At 33.4% G+C, this 21,452-nt stretch overlaps 1 protein-coding gene across 1 annotated transcript in view; it reads left to right on the forward strand.

Moving 5' to 3' along the window:
• Positions 1 to 21,452, forward strand: part of LOC132743203 (uncharacterized) — a 107,145-nt gene that overhangs the window by 45,721 nt on the left and 39,972 nt on the right. The window contains exons 4-17 of the mRNA XM_060731734.1: positions 1,847 to 2,062; positions 2,327 to 2,615; positions 3,086 to 3,234; positions 5,381 to 6,010; positions 6,316 to 6,544; positions 8,700 to 8,938; positions 9,494 to 9,655; positions 10,036 to 10,677; positions 12,757 to 13,374; positions 13,662 to 13,788; positions 14,049 to 14,213; positions 15,764 to 15,879; positions 16,968 to 17,097; positions 17,487 to 17,680. Of these exons, the coding sequence (XP_060587717.1) occupies positions 1,847 to 2,062; positions 2,327 to 2,615; positions 3,086 to 3,234; positions 5,381 to 6,010; positions 6,316 to 6,544; positions 8,700 to 8,938; positions 9,494 to 9,655; positions 10,036 to 10,677; positions 12,757 to 13,374; positions 13,662 to 13,788; positions 14,049 to 14,213; positions 15,764 to 15,879; positions 16,968 to 17,097; positions 17,487 to 17,680 (3,906 nt within the window). The remainder of the gene's footprint in view (positions 1 to 1,846; positions 2,063 to 2,326; positions 2,616 to 3,085; positions 3,235 to 5,380; positions 6,011 to 6,315; positions 6,545 to 8,699; positions 8,939 to 9,493; positions 9,656 to 10,035; positions 10,678 to 12,756; positions 13,375 to 13,661; positions 13,789 to 14,048; positions 14,214 to 15,763; positions 15,880 to 16,967; positions 17,098 to 17,486; positions 17,681 to 21,452) is intronic.

The following is a 21,452-nucleotide window of genomic DNA, read 5'->3' on the forward strand; positions in this document are numbered from 1 at the left end:
AAAAAGCGAATATACATTTAATGGTGGGCCATCTACCTTAACACTTCTAAATATTTTGTAAGACATAATAAAAGTATTAAGCAAGAAAGTAATTTAGAAATTTCAAAGACAAAGTCTGAACTTCATCCGCAGTTTTCGGCCTTTTCTACCAGTCTTCGGATATTAATATTGATAATAGCCAGCTAATATGTTCCGATTGAGCCGAAGTTTGACGGAAACGACCGAAAAGTTGCAAATGAGACATGAACTCAGTACACTGCAATGAAGACAAATTTTTTGCTCTGATTATTTCTTGGCAAATTATCTCCTATTTTCCATTCCATCAATGTCCTCATAAAATGCAGAGCTTGTAATTCAGATAAGTACATTTGTACCTTGCAGGAACAGGAGTTTTTAATGATCAAGATAATCATTAACAGCATTTAATGTGTTGTGACATAAATCAACTGACAAAATTCCACATAATCATTACAATAAAGCAGGGTTCGGGCGGTAACTATTGTTTGGCTGAAGTTGATTTTTTGCGCATGTCCAGTCCAGTTGATCTAATCGCCAAAATGTTGGAACCAGACAGACCGCGCTATATGTTGAGGGTTCGACTAGAGTAAATTCGTGACGTCACTAGAGTCTTACCATTGGAAGTTTTCGTGTCGTCTTTTCGGACTAATGTGATCCTAGTGAGACCCGAATCCTGCCTAAATTCCCATTCTGTTCAACCAGAAAACCTCGTTCAAGTCCCATCTTTAAAAAAATCAACATAACCAGAGTAAATAGTTTGTGTTTAATTCATTGCAATCAAATAAAATTATATAATAATAAGAAACACTGCAAGGGTTTCAAATGATTAATACACAAATAGATTGTTTCATTTTGGTAGCGATGGCATATTTGTTGAGGTAGCTACCATGGGACCCTGGGTTCGGGCAAAAATTGGACCTTAAATGCAGGATCGAGGGTGGGTCAAATCAACACATTATTCACAATGGAACTTATCAAATGAAATTTTTTTTATAATTTTCATTTGTCAAAAACTGTTTATTTTCGGTAATAAAATTACTCATTTGCCTTACAGATTAACTATCTTTTGCTTATGTTGCTTTGTTGGGAAATGGTATAATTATATTGAATTAGTATTTCGTATGGAAGTCAAAATACTACTTTGTTTACATTTTGCTACGTTTACGACACATTACTGGATGTTCAGCGCTACCTTTTTCAGTTGCCAAACGTGTAATATGCTCTTAATCCATAATTAAAACAATAATAAACACATGTTTGACATTTCTTAAGAATTAAAAAATATGGATTTCTGATGCATAGTGTGCCTTTCAGTTTTTTTTTAATCGTGACGTCACGTGATGTTATATAATGATTAAAAATAGTGATTTTTGGCAATTTTGATATGTCCCCTCGTTGCCATGGTAACACAAAATTTAAGCCTGAGCATGTTGTTGCAAGGGCAATGGTCCGGTCAACATTTGTGCCAAGTTTGATTAGTATTGAATCAGTTTTTATAGTATTATAGCAATTTGAACTTGTAACGGGAGACTTTTCAATGAAAAAGCCCCCTTTCCACAAAATGCTCATGAAGTAATGGGTTAATTATATTTTAATTGCAGACTCGTAGGAATTCAATTTTGAACAGTATAACCCATCAAAAAGACTCTCTCGGCAATTTTCCCTAAAATTTGACACACTTTACCGTACTATATATCAGCTGGATTTTTTACACATAATTAACAAAGAGAAAATTATAAATCAAAACTAGCAGGTCAATGTGGTTTTCAACCTTTTATTACGAATAAATTTAGCTCAGATTAGATCTATTATTTCATTTATATTTCAGACACCAACATATACTACCACCTACCAATGGACGTGCTCAATGTCAACACGATCCCAAATCCTTCCGGTCTGGACGCGCAGGTCACCGGAAGTCCACAGCTTGTAGACGGCGTCGTGTATAAAGCGCTGCGCATAGATGGTGCGCGACAGAAAATCAAAGTGTCAGGCCCTGGCCATAGAAATGAGTGCTTCGGCGATTTGACTCTATGCCCCGAAGGTAAAGATAAGTTTCTCAAATGTATTATTTTAGGTAAAACAATGGCACATATACAATATTTAGTGTGTTTACTTTGCGGTAAAAGAAATAGATTATTTTGATATGAAAGTATTTTGGTCCCTGATGGCAGAAACAGATATTATTTAAACATTATATTATACATGTACTATTTTTGTAAGAATTTTGTAATAAAAATGGTGCACATTCAAACTCGTTTATAGGTCCTATCTTTACTTAGCAAATGAAAACAAGATCATTTTTCAGGATATACTATCGGCATGTGGGTAAAATTCGACAGAACGGGTAAAGGAAAAGGTGTTTATCTTTCCAACGGTGGTCATACGGTTAGTTCTCACGGCGTCGCCATGTTGTACGAAACCGGAAGTATGCAATGGATATTCCGAAAAAAGACCGGACATGAATGGCGGGCAACTGCACGCAATATCTTACCTCGGAGATGGTACCACGTGACAGCCACGTGGTCAGAAAGCAAGGGACTTACCATTTATATCAACGGAAATAAGGTTGCTCAGGAAAACACATTAACTCTAAAGTAAATCTTTCATACTTGAACTACATGTATATAGTTTGATAATGTAAAACAGATTTATTTAGAATTTAATTCTTGCATTTGTACCAAACGACATACGTTCCAAACTGTAACCTGGACATAACATAATTATGTCCTAGCTAGTACCAAGGCACATAGTTACACCAGAATCCCAATTAATGTTTAGACTGTGCAACTTTTTTCTCAAATTATTTATCAACCATTATTTCAGCCCTAAAAGAAACATACTAAAATTAGATCGAATGGAACGTATTTAATAGTTTAAAATTATGCCACTGTAAATTTTATATGATTGCTTTGTTTCACGAGGTATAGGAATACCGATCAATAGTAGAGCTTTCGGTGCTTTGATTCTATTTTGTCAAGTAGAACATATTACAATTAGCTTATTCTTTTAAATATTTAATATGGTATAAAAAGAATTAAGAAATATAAATATGATATATTTTCAGCCCCGGTTTATCTTCATACACGCCATATAACGACTTTTTCATTGGCCAATCAAATGACGTCACAAAGACACGTGACCTCGGCGTTATGACAGTTGACGATTTCCAGTTCTGGTCAATGCGTCTGGGCGAAACCATTCTTAGAGAAAAGGGTTTGTTTTATTTTTCTAGCATAAATCTATTCAACCTTCATAACTTATTTAAAGTTATATTTATGTAAATAGGACACTATCTTGTGTTTAATGAGCGTTTAAAATTTTGCATAAATTAACTCTCGTGTATTATGCAAATCCGAAATAAGGCTTAGTACATTAATGTCAATGTCTAGTTGATGGTTCGTGAAATTAGCAAATAAAGTTCGTCTGCTTCAGGAATATCTCTACCGCCTAATTCTGTCTAAAATAATATTGCCTGATGACGGTTTCTCTTGAATTGTTTGAAGTTATCTTCACTTTGTTAACTATATCTAAAATTGTATCAAAATCAGAAGGTTGACGTTTGTTATCAGAAACATAGGATAACAGTTGTTATTGTTTACCTGACAGATAACAAAAGCGTCAAATTGCCAAATCCTGGTATTTTTTTTACAAAATCTAACATCCTTGAGTGGGCGTACATTATTCATGATAAAATATAATTATAGAGAATTTGTCCGCTCAGGTCCAGAAGCCTTAAAACATAAAATTCAACACTTTTTCAAACATCAGCTAGGGTATTTGAAAAGAAAGTATGAAAAGGATATGGAAGAAGTATACTCAGAATTAAATAAAATAAGAAGTATCTTTAAACAAGATACTCGACCAAAGTAAAACTGGTAAACTTGCATATGCTAGTTCTTAGTTTCCCATGTAGTCATATAGAAATGTTAGCATACTTAGCCCGTTTTGAGAAAATAGCGTTTAAGCGTTGAAACACTTTTTATCTTAAGTCATTTTGCATAATACAATTATTATTCTGGGAAAACGGAGTGAGTGAATGATCTGAATTTTTACACACAAGTTATTTGTAAAGACCTTTTAAATGGTATAAAAATCTCGGAAGAGAATATTTCCAGTCCCGCCGTGTAAAATAATCTTCAGTGCAGTCCCCTTTAATACTTTACAAAGAATCAGTCTTGCAGCTACACTTACTACTGTTCTTTTAAGAGATCTGGTACAATAACAACAATATATATTTTGAGTTTTTATGTTCATATTATGTATGTTGTTTCTGTACACTTCATGTTTAAAAACTGGCAAATCCCTTACGATGGGTATCTCAGTGTGGTTATATGTTTTACACTGATAAGCCAAAACTGTTTTGTTTTGTGCGATACAAAAATAATTCATTGACCTTATATAAATGAGTTTTTTTTTACTTCCATCGCCTTTTGAAGCTTGTAAAACTAATGCAAGATAGCGTTTACTTGACCGTACATAGTTGATAGGTTAACTTGACCGTACATAGTTGATAGGTTTCCGTAAGTTTAGATAAACTTTCATTCTGTAATAGCGAGCTCGACGAGCTGGCCCGAAGGGCCTGCTCGCAAAGCGAGCTTTACGGTAACGCGAGTACCTGCTAAGTGATGGTTTTGAAAACTTTCGTCCAAAGTACCAAATTGGACACATCGCAACCTTTCGAATTTAAAGATAACGGTAAAAACTGAGGAATTCTGACTGAAAACGGATGTGTAGACTGGTCACCTGCGCACGTCTATCGGGAACCATAATTGGACAGGGAACCAGAATAACGGAAGCTGTGTATAAAAAATGAAAATCGAAAGCGCCATTTTTGTTTGAAATCTGATAAATAAAAACAATTTTTTGTCGAATTTTGTTGTAAAAATTATCTAGAATGAAAGAAAATGGTCTAACTAAGAAAATGAATCCGAACACCAATATCTTTTATTCAGTCGTTAACGCTGTACAGACGTTTAAAGTATTGTTTACGTGACGTCACAATGTAGCGCCAAACAGCACGTGCAAAACAAACAAATCAAGTACGCTATTTTAATGTCGCAAACGTTTAAAGTTTTTACATTTATTTCACTTAAAATAAACTTTATTTCGCTTGAAAAATTATAGAGTGAAATAAAACAAACAAAGTTTTATCAACGTTTTTCAAAACTCGTATTCATTTCACGACAGGGACGGGGTTCATATTTAACACAGTACGTGTGACGTCACACGCACTCCGTCTCGTCACTGCATTTGAGATTGTTTCATACTATTTCACGTAAAAAGTACATCGAGCTCGCTTTGAGGCTTTGCCTTTTTCATATTATGTAAGAATTAATAAATCTATGTCGTTCTTTTATAGGACCAATATACCAATATCACCTTACAATGGACCAATTACACGACGGGCAACTCGTTACAAAAACCTTGGAACCAAGAACCATAGGCCGTTTGAGGAAAGTTTCCGGTAAAATAGACAAAGCTGTCCAGTTTCCAGGACGCGGACAATATGTCGACCTTGGTTATTTCGCAGACACTTGTTTAGGAAACACAACACTGTGCATGTATGGCTTTACTATATCACTATGGATAAAGTATAATAGATTGGAAGGTAATGCATACTACATAGCTTCAGGACCTACAGGTTTTTCCTTGTTTACCTACGGAACAAAACTTTACGCAAACGTCCAATATGGCGACCGCCAGTACCAAGCTTCCGCTTCCGATGTACAGACTGGTATATGGTATTTTACGGAAGTGACGTGGAATCCTACTACCGGTTTGGAGATATATGTGGACCAAATTCTAAAAATATCGCAGCCAGCAAGCAACCATTATCAAATCGGACCATCGGGATATGATAATTTTTACATCGGTCGAGCAAATACAAACATGCTTTCTAATGAAAGATATGGAGCGGCTTCCTTAGATGATATTCGTATATACAACTCTGATATTAAACGTCTGCTTGCGATAGATTTCATTCATAGAGGTAAAAAACAGCAACAAAAACTTTAAAATATTTTCATACTTCATATCTTGTTTGAATATAAAAAATTCATCTTTGTGCATATAAGCTTATATTTAAAAGTCTGTAAAAGACATTATGTTGAAATCCAATAGTATAATTTAGTCCTTGGCTGAATAGCACAATTTTATTAGAGCTTAAACACACGGTCAATGTATTCATATTTATGTAACGTGTGTGACATAATTCAAATCTTGAAAGTTTAATATTTGATATTAAATATATTTTATGTTTTGATCGTACATCCCTATATTTTCACACACGCTCAGAAAAACCACAACACAAATACTTTGGCTTTGATGAAATGGACGGGACAAGAATCAAGCATCCCTCGACCATGATTGAAACTCAGGGAAACGTTCAGCTGGTACCCGGAAAAGTAGGTCAAGCACTACGACTAAATGGGACGCAGCAAAAAGCTTATTTTGACAATGGAGACGATTGTTTAGGGAACATAGATTACTGTTTCCATGGAATTCTGCTGTCATTTTGGTTCAGGTAAATAAATTTTAATAAAAGTTTAAAAAACAGTTTGAACTCTGACCTAGTTATTTATAGACAGATAAATTTTCTCTGTTGAAAGGATTTGTAAACATATTACTTATGATCTAATTAGCAATCCCTTTTTCCATTGTTTTTAAAAGTATTTTAACAGACGACAATGTCGTATCTACCAACGCATGTACATGTGATATGCGTTCTAGAGGGAGATAATAAGTGTTTTCACTTGTATGTAAGGTTAGAAGGTTGTCTCCCCTACTAAAGAATCTGTAAACCAAGACTACTGGTATGGAAGGATATCCACCGGTACATCTGAATAACATGTCGGTTTATTTTTCTAACTTCATAACACTGAGATAACTGCTTATTGCCATATGACAATTTGAATTTTTTTGTCAATTATGAACGTAAGGATAAACACAAAATACATTATTTTCATCAAATGCCGACACAACATTATCTTACAGATAATAAGTTGTTCTAGATCTTTTTTATAAGGTAATGCAATCTTTGATTATGACATTTCTTTTCATTTTTAACGTATTGAAATTGTTCAAGAATTTAAAATAAAATAGTCCTGGTCCCATGACAATCTCTGACATAAGCTCGCAATATATTTATGGTTTCACAAAATGGATGCTATTTCACTTAACTATTTATTGAGAAATACTTTCAACGTATATCACCATTGGCAAAATAACCTTTTTATTAATAGGCCAGCCTCTTGTTTCTTAAACCAAAAATATCAATTGTAGGAGTTATCAGAAAATTGGACTGTTTGAATGTTATTTGTTGAAATGTTCTGCTAAATGCAGTCAAATGTTCCAGAAGTTAAGGTTGCTACCTTCATAAAGTAATGGCTAAAATATATTTATCAGCTTCCAGTAAATAAAATATATACTTTTGACGATAGAATACCCCTTCGGGCAAAGACATGGTACTTCCTATTGTCTAATTTCTGTCTAGTTTTACGTTTAAGAAACGTTTAACGTTCACAGCTTTAAAACTACTTAAGTGTTAAAAATATGCAATTTTATAAACCATCGGTTTGTTATAAATGAATCTGTATATAAAGTCATTGTAAATAAGTGTGAAAACAACTGTTTAAGCAGTTTGTTGTTATCTCGGGCAAATCGCCTGAATGTTGAACGACAATTTGAATTGACATCTATTACTTGACCCTTAGATATTTAAGGGGCGGTAAGAGGATGCCTTTTTTCTGTCCTCCTTAACATAGGAGGACAATTTTGTGATGCGTGTATGTGGTCGCACGGTCAAAAATTAATCACTTCTTCTTATTAGAGACAACATCAGTCTCTCAACATTTCTCATTCTCTAAACAACTTTCAACATATACTTTTAACTGAGCACTACAAACCCCCATGTACATAACTTACTAAGTATTACTCACTCAATTTACATCACTAACTACTTACTCCATGAACATTACTCACTGTACACTACTCACTTCATAAACATAACTCATTGATCACATTAATATTACTCACTGAGCACTACTCGTCCCATCAACACTCAAACACTACTCACTTCATGAACATTACTCACTGACCACTATTCACTTCATGAACATAACTCACTGAACACTACTCACCCTATGAACATCACTCACTGAGCACAACTCACACCATGAACATAACTCACTAAGCACAACTCACACCATGAACATAACTCAATGAGAACTACTCACACCATGAATATTATTCACCGAACACTACTCACACCATGAACATAACTCACTGAGAACTACTCGCACCATGAATATTATTCACCGAACACTTCTCACACCATGAACATCACTCACCGAGCACTACTCACACCATGAACATTACTCACTGAAAACTACTCACACCATGAACATTACTCACAGAACACTACTCACGTCATGAACATTACTCACTGAACACTACTCACTGTATGAACATTACTCAATGAAAACTACTCACACCATGAACATTACTCACCTAGCATTACTCACACCACGAATATTACTCACCGAGCACTACTCACTCCATAAACAAAGCTCACTTCTTACTCCCTAGTTATTGCATAATGAAAACTTTATATACAGATCATTCACAAACACTTGTTTTCATTTTGGACAGTTGGTTATTCAAATATATTTTTATTTTAGACCGGAAGATGCAAAAGAAGGCATGTACTTTTTATCTACTGGAAGAAATGGCGTAGACCTGTCTTACATGGATAGAAAATTCAAAATAAGAATCAGTAATTCAGTTTATATTTGGGAACTTATGATGTCACAAATGCAGGCGAACACGTGGTACTTCCTTGAGATCACGTGGTCAGAAGAAAATGGTCTGGAATTATACGTAAATAATAAATTGATAGAAGGAGACAGGTACCCGGCGGGTAAGAAAATGTTCGTTAACCTAAAAGCATTTTAGCAGACGACAATTGTATAGAAAAGCCGGAAAGATGTTTCAAATGGTTTAATGGCATTTTTATAAGAATATAAGTAAACAAAATCTATATTGATGCTCAATTTTGAAAAAGTAGTTTTTGTAAATTCAATTAAGTGTCTCTGTAACTATCCAGTATTGATATTCATAGTTGAATAATGAATTCTATTTAAGCCGGTGCTAGGGTGCATGAACGGTAGCTTGCAATTTACAGTACCGTCAATAAGCTTTTTTTTTATAAAAAAAAAAAAAAAAAAAAAAAAAAAAAAACCTACAAAAATCGGCATTACAACGTAAAATCAAGTACATCTATTCATTCAATAAAAAAAAATATCATTAAATTATAAGCGTATCCTTACGAGGAAATATTCGAACAAAGAACTACATGCAATTTGGGTTCATTTCAGTGTTTAGATTTTGTTGTTGTTGCGTTGTTGTTGCCATTTTTCTTCGTAGATATGTCAAATATTTGCTTGTGTTATTTAACTGTCCTTTTTATTATTAGAAGTGGATAGGGACGGCCTGTCACAGTTCAGCGACAAGTTCATTTTAGGCCAAAACAATAACGCCGGAAACGGAGGTGAATATGGTGCTGCCACCTTTGATGAAATGGAATTCTGGTATGCGTCACGTGATTATTTACTGGCGTTCGGTTATATTTTCAGAGGTAATAACACATTTGCAATTATGTGCATGATTATCTTTTTAAATGAAACCCCTACAGATGGTGTTGACATTGATTATTATTTCTATAAAGTTTCATGTATATATTTTATCATATTCAATGTTAAAATGGCCAACTGACAAACAAGCGATTTGGTTTGGAAGCAAATTAAGACACCATTTAAAACCTAACACAACAATTTGAAATAAGAAAAAAATGTTTGTAGAAAGATGTTGCTTTAAGAAAATTATTAAAATATTTCTAAAAATCAAATACCAATTTTAGAGGTTTGAAACACTCGGTATAGCATTGCGTTATTATCCTATACATGTATATTAACAGAAATATTACATTGTAATAAATTCATGACATCTTTTTTTTAGGCAAGCCAACAAACTACCTTATCGATATGGAGGCGATCAAAGATGGCGGACAGCAGATTGAATACGGTTCATTTCCGGTAATGCTAAAAGGAAATCCGTTGCTGGTACCCGGAAAGTTCGGCAATGCGTTACAATTAAGCGGGAACCGCCAGTACATTGATCTCGGTAAACGGAATGATCAATGTTTCACTAACTTAGACGCCTGTAATTTTGGTATATCCATATTTTTCTGGGTAAGAATTAACGATTATGACTATAATATGTATATGTTATCAACTGGAGATGGTGGCATCAAAATGTACTACAACCTTGGGTACATTTACATAACTGTCGATAATGGCCGGAAGTCATGGCGAATGAGCGTTCCACAACTTACTGAAGGAAAATGGCATTTTCTAGAACTTTCTTGGCATCCTGATTTCGGCTTAAGCTTTTATATAGACAATGAGCTTCAGAAGGTCGCGAGTTATCGTTTCATACCGGAAATACGATCAACCGGAAGTGAACATTTCTACATTGGCGCTCCAAACGCAGACGACGTGCGAGGTCAAAGGTATAATTACGCTACTATGAATGTTGATGAACTGGAAATATGGTATGGTAGACGTGAGGAATTGCTGGCGTTTGATTACATTGTCAGAGGTATATTTACGTACAGAATGGTGAACTTTTCTTAATCTTTAATTTATCGATGTTGTAAAAGCACATGAATTTATAATCTGTTTTAATTTTCGTTATGTAATTATCAAACAATTTTCAATTTTTATATTTTACTGTAAAGAATGGGAATTGTGAATGAGGGCATTTTGGACTTACATATTCACTTTTGTTGTAGTCGTAAATGGATTTGATTTAATAGAAAATGTAATAGTACATTTTAAAAGTTTATTTGTGTTTGAACAATGTCTTATTGTATTAAAGCATGATTAGTGTCAAAGCATGTGCATTTGTGTTTGGTCTGGTTAATTTTTATTATTTTGTTTTTAAATGATGTTACCCTTTTAACACACACCATTTCCCCCAATTCACCCCCTACCCCACCCACTCATCCATGTTGCATGAAATGTTCTGTATAGATGTAAGCGTCTTTAAAGCTACATTAAATAAATTTCATAAAAAAAGAAATAGCGACATTTCATTTAATAAATTGGGGTTTCATATCGACTCCACGATCTTTATTTTGGTGTCCAGACAACCAAAAATGAGTTTAATAAAGAAACAAAATGTGCAACCTCATTGTGGCGAATTCGGAAACAATTTTCTGTCTTGCATGAGAAACTCTGCCTTCAGATAAATCCCGTACATCAATATTAAATCAAACAAAACATGACAATAAGTAGCGAGTCCTTATATAACGGTATATTTCCGCATTGTAACGGATGTTTTGCATACAAATTTAATCCTTTTTTATGAGATTGATTACTTTTTTCTTAACCACAGGCCTAGTGCACCGTGAAGCCTTAAACGGTAAAAGTGTGTTTGCCACATGAAAATCTTATATTTGCTGTGTTCCTGAGTAGCAACTATAACACCGTTGACGTAGCGCATACACGAGCTGATTATAGTCTTCATTTGCATGTTAATTAAAATTCGTATACGAACTTTAGTGTTACCGTGGGGTTTTCCATTTAAAATCCTAATTTATGAACAATATTTGATGAGATTTACAACGATACTGTTAAAAAGGTTAATGAAACTGTAGAATGCTTGGTTTTTAGGCCGACGGCAAAAATATTTTAACATATTTATTTAATGTAGCTTTAACACTGCATATTAGTTTCGTATTCTAGTTTCTAGTATTTTCTTTTCTTTAATGTTTGATTCATACTATTTCATTTATACATTTCAAATAGGAACATTTTTTAAAAGGTAAACTTATAATAAAGAATAAGTCTATATAATTCTTTTATATTCTTCTCAAGATTATAATATGAAAATCATTTTTAATGCTTAGCATAATTTACTTAAATTTCTTGATTGAGCAATTTTATAAGCAGAATTTTATAGTTTTACCTTTAACATATCTCTTCCTTTTTTGAGAAGCTGTTTCTTTTATTAACGTTACCTATTTTATAATAAAACTGAGCATGATTCTTAAATTCTTGACGTTTGTTTTTACAGTTTTCATGGATGAATGACGCTAGTACTTATCTCCCCTTCAAATTTGGTATGACGTCATCATTATCATAATACAATACTTCTATTTCTTACTCGATCCTTTTTGCCTTATCTATAACTATCCTCTAATTGGGTCTTTCGATTCGAAAGACCTTGCCTCCATCTCTGTGATCCCCATTTAGACCCTGCTGTACTTAGCCAAAATATGCTGAATTGACACATATTGACAGGCGAACCTTTGACCATACAAAAATTTTCTCTGCTCTTTACATTTCCCTTTACTCCACTGAAAATGAAAATTAATCATTTATCGTTATATTTGTTATGAAATTATGAATTTAACGTAACCTTGACCTTTTGCCATGACACCATTGGAATGATATTAAAGTAATGCAAGCTTCGCCTTTGAAACTTTGCCCTTGACCTATATTTGAATAATAAACCAATAAAATACTTTTTTATTTAATGATTTATAAAAGGAATGCACATGCTTAACACGGGACTTACATGAACATATATTCATTATTTTACTTTGATTGTGAAAAATCTCGCCTGTTTAAAGCACTGGTAGGTGAAATAATCATGTGACCCATATTTACGCAGAAATCGTAGGCTACGAGTCATTCTCCATGGAAACTGCTTCACGTGAACTCATTGACCACCCTAAGTATCGTGTCACTCTAGAACGAGGCGCAAGACTGGTACCCGGTAAAATCGGAAATGCTGTTTCCCTGCAAGGAAATGGGGATTACGTTGACTTTGGTGAACATATGGATAAATGCTTTGCCAACATTGCTGAATGTAAACATGGACTAACGATCTCATTATGGTTGTATCCAAGAAGTTTGAGAACGAATCAGTACTTTTTATCCAGTCCGTCTTATTCCCTTTACCTGGACAACGGAGAATTAAAATCAAAATTCATGTCGACTGATAAAGCATGGACTGTAAGTTCCGGAAATATTCATCTGAACGATTGGAATAATATCAAGCTTTCTTGGGATGAAGATCGAGGGCTTAAAATGTACGTAGACGATAGATTGATGGATCGAGACAGAGAACCAACTGAATTGATGCAAAGTGATGAACCACAGACCGGAAGTCTTTATATTGGGAAACCTTCGGACAAGAACATTGATGGAACAGCCAACATGATGGCGGATGAAGTACAGTTTTGGTACGCTAACATGGAAAGGCTTCGTTCTCAAGGAATAAATGGCGGTAAAAATTTAATATTAATACGTTTCATTATCAGTACAGTTAGGCAAAATGCATAATAGACAAATGAATACATTTCATTTAAAATATATTTATGAAAATTGAAAACATAAATGAATGGTGGGCAAATTTGGAAATCTTTATGAATTTCAAACATTTGTTTGGGTAAATTGAATTAAAAATAATAATTGATATATATCACATGAAATATATTTGGGTAAAAAGAATAAAGAGATGAATGAATGAAACATTGTTAAGTAATCAGTATATAAAATTGGATCTTTTTTTAGGTCGAATACATGAAGTAGTTCCGCTCAGTCAGATGCCATCTAGCGGCGTTCTTAAACTACCAACAAGAACGATAAGTCTGCAAGGCGGTGCCAGCGTTGTACAAGGCCAACACGGTCGGGCGATCAGGTCATTGTCGATTATCATATGATAATAAACTTTTATTGTGTTTTGACAGCATAATTGTATTACCATAGCAACAAATGATATTTTTATAATCATTTTTTCGTCTTTAATACATTGTACATTAAACAGTACATGTATACTTATTACATGTAATTAACTTAAACTAAGATATTTTTATCAGATTTGTAATTAATTACAGGTTATTTAAAAATGTTCTCTTTTTTTCTTACTCATGGTCCATTGTGTGGTTATATCTTTGTTAGGCTTGGTGGAAGGGGTCAGTACATGGATATGGGTGAGAATCTCACGTGCGGCGGTAACCTTGACAACTGTAACCAAGGATTCACAATGAGGTTTGCTGTGAAACCAGAGAAGCTCCTTAATAACATGTACTATCTTGACAGTTATCCAGTTTCTATATTTTACCGGTAAGTATAGTAAAATATTTATCTAAGATATCCTGACATAAGATTGATCTCAGCCTTTCTAATATTTTGATCCCGGACGTCCTGGCCTGAAATTCCTCTCAAACATTCTGTCATAAGATTGATTTCAGACACACTGTCATAATAGTGATATCTGACACATTGTCATAAAAGTAATATCAGACACATTGTCATAATAGTGATATCAGACATATTGTCATAAAGTAATATGAGACATTGTGTCATATCAGTGATATCAGACATTCTGTCGTAATAGTGATGTCAGACATTGTGTCATAAGATTGATTTCAGACACACTGTTATAAAAGTAATATCAGACATTCTGTCATAATAGTGATATCAGACATTCTGTCATAATAGTGATATCAGACATTCTGTCATAATAGTGATATCAGACATTCTGTCATAATAGTGATATCAGATTCTGTCATAATTTAGTGATATCAGACATTCTGTCATAATAGTGATATCAGACATTCTGTCATAATAGTGATATCAGACACTTTGTGATAATAGTGATATCAGATTCTGTCATAATTTAGTGATATCAGACATTCTGTCATAATAGTGATATCAGACATTCTGTCATAAAAGTGATATCAGACATTCTGTCATAATAGTGGTATCAGACATTCTGTCATAATAGTGATATCAGACATTCTGTCATAATTTAGTGATATCAGACATTCTGTCATAATAGTGATATCAGACATTCTGTCATAATAGTGATATCAGACACTTTGTCATAATAGTGATATCAGATTCTGTCATAATTTAGTGATATCAGACATTCTGTCATAATAGTGATATCAGACACTTTGTCATAATAGTGATATCAGACATTCTGTCATAATTTAGTGATATCAGACATTGTGTCATGAGATTGATCTCAGACATTCTGTCATAAGATTGATTTCAGACACACTGTCATAATAGTGATCTAAGGCATTCTGACATAAGATTGATCTCAGACATTCTGACATAAGAGTGATCTCAGACATTCTGTCATAATAGTGATCTCAGACATTCTGTCATAATAGTGATCTCAGACATTCTGACATAAGATTGATCTCAGACATTGTGTAATGAGATTGATCTAAGACATTTTGACATAAGATTGATCTCAGACATTCTGACATAAGAGTGATCACAGACAGTATTTTTTATGATTGATCTTAGACATTCTGCCATAAGACTGATCACAGAGTCTGTCATTATTGATTTCAGACATACTGTAATAAGAGTGATCTCAGACATTCTTCTGTTGATCTCGGGGTTGTGGGTGGGGTACATGGAAAAGGAAATCTCTTGCAGTCAGTTATCAGAATGTCAGATTGGTTAACTAAGACAATTAAGTTAACTAAGTGTGTCAACTTCTTTATTTCATAGTCAAACAATAACGTTTATCATAATTAAAGAGCGTTTGTAACAATCGGTATATGCGGCGTCGGTTGTTTTACCATATAACCGTTTTAATTGGGTCATATAACCTGTCAAAAAATCTTTATTAATAATACCATAATGTATTGCAGGGACGGGAAGCTATATTCTACAATAAGAACGAGCACAAAGACGTGGACGGTGGGAGCCCCGGGCTTGAAGACCGGAGAATGGCAGGTTGTGGACATCTCGTGGCATCCTGAAATCGGTAAACCAATATATAAAAATAGTCTATTATATTAGATTTTTTTTTAAATGCCATATTATAACGGAGGGTCAATTTTGCTGCATATATTATCTTAAAGACTCAAGTAAATAAAACGCAAATAATTTACATTTATATATTGTAGATTTTTTGACATTGCTGATTTTTATATTTGATAATACAAAAAAGATATCTTTTAAAATTATATTTACAAATTGATTTTATCAGAGAGAAAGTTAAACTAACATACCATACCGTTGAGGTAACTAATAAAATGCATATATACTAAAAATTGTGATATGATGCTAATAATTATACTAATACAATCACACCGGTGTTAAAAACCACCTACGAATACTGACCATCCTGTAAATAAAGACCACACTGACAAACCATTGATTAAAATAGAACAGAGTAAACTCCAAATAAAGACCACTTGTATATAAAGGGCATGCGTTTACTCTCCTTTGGATGGCATTTATTCACATGTTTTGACTGTATGGTGTTTACTTTTTAATTAAAAATGTTTAGAAATAGTGTATGTAACAAAAAAGAAACCATAAAACTAAATATCTATTCCACATTTTGTAAGTAAGTCATATGTAAGTCATATTATAAAGGTTCTTGATCTCTCGAGAGCAACAAAAACAATAGAAATCATTGAAGGTGGCGCCATCAACCGGAAGTACCAGTCACGTGTCATCAAAATCTCAGCCGTTGTGGCGAGAGCAAGGAAGAGAGAGAGAGAAAAAATTAAAAGAGGAGATCCCTCGAGTGCAAAAGAAACAATTGAAAATCGGGGACTAAGTTTGATTGTTCCTGGCGATTATTGAAAGGATAACATCCCTTACGCCCCCTAGCACCGACTTAAGCGGTATACGATCTTCAACACTATAAAGTATTTGAATCAATGGTCAATGAACATCTTGTTTTTACAGAGTTTACCATGTATGTTAATGACAAGAAAGTCATGAACGATAGCAGAAGGTGTAACATCCTCCAAGTCCCCCCTAGCACCTGTTTGGGCAGTATCCGATCTTCAGCATCAAAATGTATTGCAATCAATGGTCAATGAATGTTTTGTTTTACAGGGTTGACCATGTATGTGAATGACGAGGAAGTCGGGGCTCATAAAACTCACGGCACTAGTATCGAACCCGTATATGATTACACAAGAGACACGGTGTTTGGTAAAGCCTTTACCGAGATGCGGAGTGAAAGGTATTTATGTTTTTTTAATTTATGAATTTTTGGTTTTATAAAAGTTAAATAGAAAGTTTTTCTTACTTTTCCGGAGGGGGTTTTAAACCCCTTTCATGGTTCTTTAATTAAAAATTATTATAAGAACAAAAAAATGCAAAAAAAAAACCCTTCTGCATATAAGAGTAAAAACCTTGGGGTTTTTTAAATGTATATTTGAAAGATCTTAGTCATAAATAATGCTTCTTAAAACAAATGAAGTTAAATTTATTAATTACATTTTTTTTTTGTTTGTGCGCAAAATAAGAAGATTAAGAATCTTCTAAATATGCTAAATGTATTTTTTTTTTAAAAATATTTATTATATTAAATATTAAATTTAACTCATTTTAAAAATTCACGCTCTTCAGGTACGCTGATACAACTATTGAAAATTTTGAAATTTGGAATGTTCGTCGGGATGTCCTTACAGCCGAAGGTGGAGACTCAACAAATATCGGCGGCGATCTATTTCCCGTTGGTAAACCGACCCCAAGACCTACTCTACCAACGCCGCAGATAAATACCGTGCAACCTCCAAGTGCCGACGATTCTACAACACAAGGTATTTATAATTACATTAAAAGTTATGCACGTATTATGTCGAATATGTTATTTAGACCCTTACAATTGCTTTCCTTTAAATTGTCACTTTTTTGGCCGTAGGCTATATTTTTCACCTCGACTTCCGGTAAATCTATGGGCTATTCACTGTTTTTGCCCGTTATTTGCCGGGACCTACTAATATACGGGTTCCGGTCTCCGACAATCATCAACTAGGATACAGCGAATGAATAAAGTATTCATATTTGTTAGCTTATGAATATAAACAAATGTTTTACAATATGTTATCCATGTGAAAATATCAGGAACAATCATCCTTATTATAATTCACAACGGTAAAACCACGTCTTAAACAGTGTTTCTGAAAATCACCTATTTCTATTAGAAAGAAGGGGAGATCATTCTGATCAGACTGACGCAAATACATTCACACACATGTGAAGAGTTACTTATAACTTTTCCTAAAAGTACAACACACTTGGACAATGTGGCTGAAAAACATGTTTGTTTTTTAGTTACGTTTCCGGTTAAAGTGATTTTTTTCTACTTAGGACCATGATATTTCCCCAGTTGTTTAAGCACTGGCCATGATCTAATGAAGTATCTAATTACAGTAGCTCGATTGACAAAGATCTAAAGAATAAAACATGTGTGTGATTATTAAAAGAAACACAACACAATAAACAATAAGTCCTTACTTGTATTATGTAAGTACAAAATATACATGTATTTGTAGGCGTGCAGTTATGAAAATTGAGCAGTATATAATCTTAAATTGATAATAAACATTTTTAAGGTTGATGCCCGATCTTTTGGACTAAAATTTGATAAAAGGCGGGAACTTTCTACATTTATAATGGGCGGGTGTGAAACTATGGTACGCCGGAGGTGCATTTCTTTACCTTGACACTCGTAATTAACGACCTACTTTTGACATTGTATCACTACGCCTGTGAACTAATGGACGGGCAATTTGTTAAATGTGTCCGAACAAATGTTTTGGCTACATTTTACAAGAATATAGACAGTGAGTGACCGCTGGTGACTCAAAATTGTCCATATATATGTTTTAACAACTTGTTACATGCTAAAGTTATGTACACCTGTTTTACAATGGCTCTACATAAATTTCTACCTTTACAACCTTAGGTCATGTGTTTAAATCTGATAACCCGGGAAAAAGCCGTTTTAAAGATCCTGTAACACAATTTGTTCATGGTTTTATTTCATAAATATGATGCTCAAATTAATATTTGTCAATATTATAGGTTCCATAAAGATATTACCCAATTTAACATTTCATGTAAATAAAGGGAGGTAATTAGAAAATTATTTTCTATAAATTCTAAGTCAAATTTTCCAATAAGAAATGAATGCATGTAAGTTATTGATTGAATATAATGTGCACAAATATTTGCAGTACACATTTTACATATTCTTCGATGTTTGAAAATTGTTTTATTTGCATAATTATATACATATATAATTTTTTGCAAGTGTGGTATACACACAGTAACAATATCAATCACAAAACATACAGGATCTTTAAAACGAGACGATTCTTTTTCGCTTTTAAGAAACGTTGTTTTTTTCCCTTTTTTTATTTCTTAATTTTATTTTATTTTTTGCTGATCTGAGATAAACTGTCGTTGGCCTATGTATTTAACTATATTCCTCGTATATGTTAGTTTTTATTCGACCCTTTGATAATACGTCGGTATTTGTTTATTCTGTAAAATCTTTAATACATTTATATAAAACCTGAAACGCACGTTGGCGTATGCTAATTTGATTAAGAATTCCTTTATCTCTAAGTGCAATAAAACTTGGCACTGACAAATTACTTCTTTCTTACAACTATTATATAAATAGTACATTTATAAACACCTCATGTTTTTTATATTTTTATTAAGTTGCGCAAACAGAATTGAAAATAGCATGCAATTTCGAGAAATTGTTTAAAGAAAATTACTATACATGTATATACATAATGCCGGATGTTGAACACATTTGAGGGTTTTAATAGAATTTGTAATTTGTTCTTTGCACCTTTATCTACCAAAATCATCTTAATATGAGCCGTGTCATGACAAAACCAACATAATGGGTTTGCGACCAGCATGGATCCAGACTAGCCTGCGCATCCGCGCAGTCTGATCAGGATCCATGCTGTTCGCTTACAACTCTATAACAAGTAGAGAAACTGATAGCGAACAGCATGGATCCTGATCAGACTGCGCGGATGCGCAGGCTGGTCTGGATCCATGCTGATCGCAAACCCATTATGTTGGTTTTGTCGTGACGCGGCTCAATTATATAGATGGAAAACTTTGACCATTGTAAGGTACTTTGAAAGAATCTAAGTTAATATAAGCCAGTCAAAATTCCCGTAATGGTCAAAATACCCCTCATCAATTTGTCACACACCTTGATATTAGTTTTCAATTTTTCGTTTAATTTACGCCACCTGTGGCGAAATAAAACTTGCATTTTATACATACCAGCGGGATTTAGCGCTAAATTATCATGTCTAACTTAAATAAAAGTGGAGTTTTAGTTTAAAGGTTTACAACTTATTTTCTGTTGGGTTAATGGAGCGAATGCATTTTAGCATGACTTAATTGATCGAGATGGTGAATTTAAATGGATACTATAATCCATTTATTGTTAAAAAAAAACTAAAAATAGCCCCTCCTCCCTTTACTGATACAACCCCCTAAAAACAACAACAATAACATAAAAAAAACTTAAATATTATTAACATATCTCTTCAAAATTTGCTACCTGTGATATTTGAAACAATTAATATCGAACAAAAGCAAATATACAGAAAACGTTTTTTTCATTGGGTAAGATTTTAACAATTTAATTTTATGCAGTAACGTAAATCTTAGCCCTTGTTATAAAATATAATACTTGTTTATGTACTTAAAACTGAAAGCTGATCTTCAAGCAAGATTAAGTGTTTCCATTATAAAAGAGACACTGCCTGTCTAAGTAATTTTGACAAGTTGCAAGGTTATATATCCCACGCAGAATTTATTTTAAGTGTTGCAAAAGTGCACCGTTTCAGTATAGATCTAAATGATGAATAGACCGTGATGACGTTGTTTTTTTTTATTCGCTTGTGTATATACATGTAGTACACTGCAGTTGTTTACACGATCCGATCACCAAATCAATACCTCCGTATTTATCACTAAACCGATAGATCGATATCAGAAATCAATGCTGATCATGTAGATATGAGATGGGATCTTGAAATGGTAGATGGTATTATCAGGTACGTTAATATACGTACCTGGTATTATTAAAAAAAATCAATAAATTTGATCGATATGTAATAATATAGATACAAGTTTTGATGACATAGTATCTAAAAAAAATCATATCTTTTCCTGTAATCTTAAGTTTATTTATTTAAGTTTTATCTAAGTTACTACTTAGACTTGGTTCCTCCCCCCCTCCATTCACACACCGCCGCTGGTCGTTATTTATTCATTAGTAAGACAATTTTACTGCAATAAAATGAAGTACAGAAGATATATTCCGAGCGCGTTTATGTTTCCACTGCTACCTGTAAAATACTCTGGTTTACCTTTACATATGCTACCTGACTATTTTTGGAGATTCCAATCTAGAACGTTCCATTTAACTTCAAGAGGGGAGATCAGGTGTGTTCAACTTATAGGCTTTTTTCAATTGGGAATTTTATTTTTCAAAAATTATTGAAATTTTAATGATTTTTTGATCACCAAAGAGCGAAGATTCTT

The sequence above is a fragment of the Ruditapes philippinarum genome, unplaced genomic scaffold (assembly GCF_026571515.1).
Source record: "Ruditapes philippinarum isolate M1 unplaced genomic scaffold, ASM2657151v2 ctg429_1_1_1_1, whole genome shotgun sequence".
NCBI classification, from domain to species: Eukaryota; Metazoa; Mollusca; class Bivalvia; order Venerida; family Veneridae; genus Ruditapes; species Ruditapes philippinarum.